This window comes from Nanorana parkeri, unplaced genomic scaffold, assembly GCF_000935625.1.
Source record: "Nanorana parkeri isolate BGI_ZX_2015 unplaced genomic scaffold, ASM93562v1 scaffold117, whole genome shotgun sequence".
Lineage (NCBI taxonomy): Eukaryota > Metazoa > Chordata > Amphibia > Anura > Dicroglossidae > Nanorana > Nanorana parkeri.
The window spans coordinates 1,509,413-1,510,311 of NW_017306385.1; the positions used below are offsets into that span (position 1 = coordinate 1,509,413).

The 899-nt window shown below is 41.9% G+C and overlaps 1 protein-coding gene across 1 annotated transcript in view; it reads right to left on the bottom strand.

Annotated features, from left to right (window-relative positions):
• Nucleotides 1-275: 275 nt before the first annotated feature.
• Nucleotides 276-899, bottom strand: part of COLEC10 (collectin subfamily member 10) — a 45,901-nt gene continuing 45,277 nt past the window's right edge. The window contains exon 7 of the mRNA XM_018553343.1: nucleotides 276-700. Coding sequence (XP_018408845.1) covers nucleotides 309-700 — 392 coding nt within the window. The 3' untranslated portion in view covers nucleotides 276-308. The remainder of the gene's footprint in view (nucleotides 701-899) is intronic.

Consider the following 899-nt stretch of genomic DNA (forward strand, 5'->3'; position numbering starts at 1 on the left):
ATGTACCCACCACATCTAAGGACTGGTAAGCTGCCATATATTAACTTTCTTGTTTTTAGATACACTTTAAGTGTATCTGTGTCCCTGCCAGGCAGATTTCCTGGGCAGATGGATGATATAAGGTTAAAGGTTGAAATGTCTGGAGCCTTCCAACAGTCTCAGTTTTGCCCATCTGCCGCAGAAATGGTGTTTGCAGTCATGTAGGGAATAATGCTATAGGGGTAAGCAGTTGGAAGACTTCCAATATCGAAGCTTATTTAAAACATGCACTTTATAGTTATATTAACCCCCAAAATAGTCAATTTGGACTATGTTGCCCTTTTCATAAACTCACAGACAAAGTAAATTGTAAGCTGACAATCAACATCATTCCAGGCGCCGGAGCTGAGCATTTCCACACAGTCCTCGTATCCTGAACCGTCATTGGGTTCCCCAGGCTTCCAGTTGCTGAAGTGCTGTAGGGGGGTGTTATCCGTGTACATAAACTGCTTCTCTTTCTCTAGGTCATTGATGCCAATGAAGACCCTCAGTAAACCCAAGCTGGATATATATTCTGCCATCAGCGAGTTGGTGGCCATGTCCTTGGGCATGGCCAAGGTGCCACCTCTGATTCTGCACTGAGTCAGTGCATCGCGGTAATTGCGCTCTTCTTTTACAATGTAATAAAACTTCTCGTCTGTTTCCCGGATGCCAGCAATCACTTGATAGAAAAGACGATACAGAAAATTAGCAAATTGTGCAATAGATGCAATTTAACTTGCTGAACAAGTCCAATCTTAGCTAAAACGTCTGAAAGTTCAATCATATTAATTTCCACAAATTGGCAAAATAATAACTTATGCGGTTCAAATCTTAGAATGAAAATGTAATTTATGGCAGATCAGAGGAGGGAACCGCCC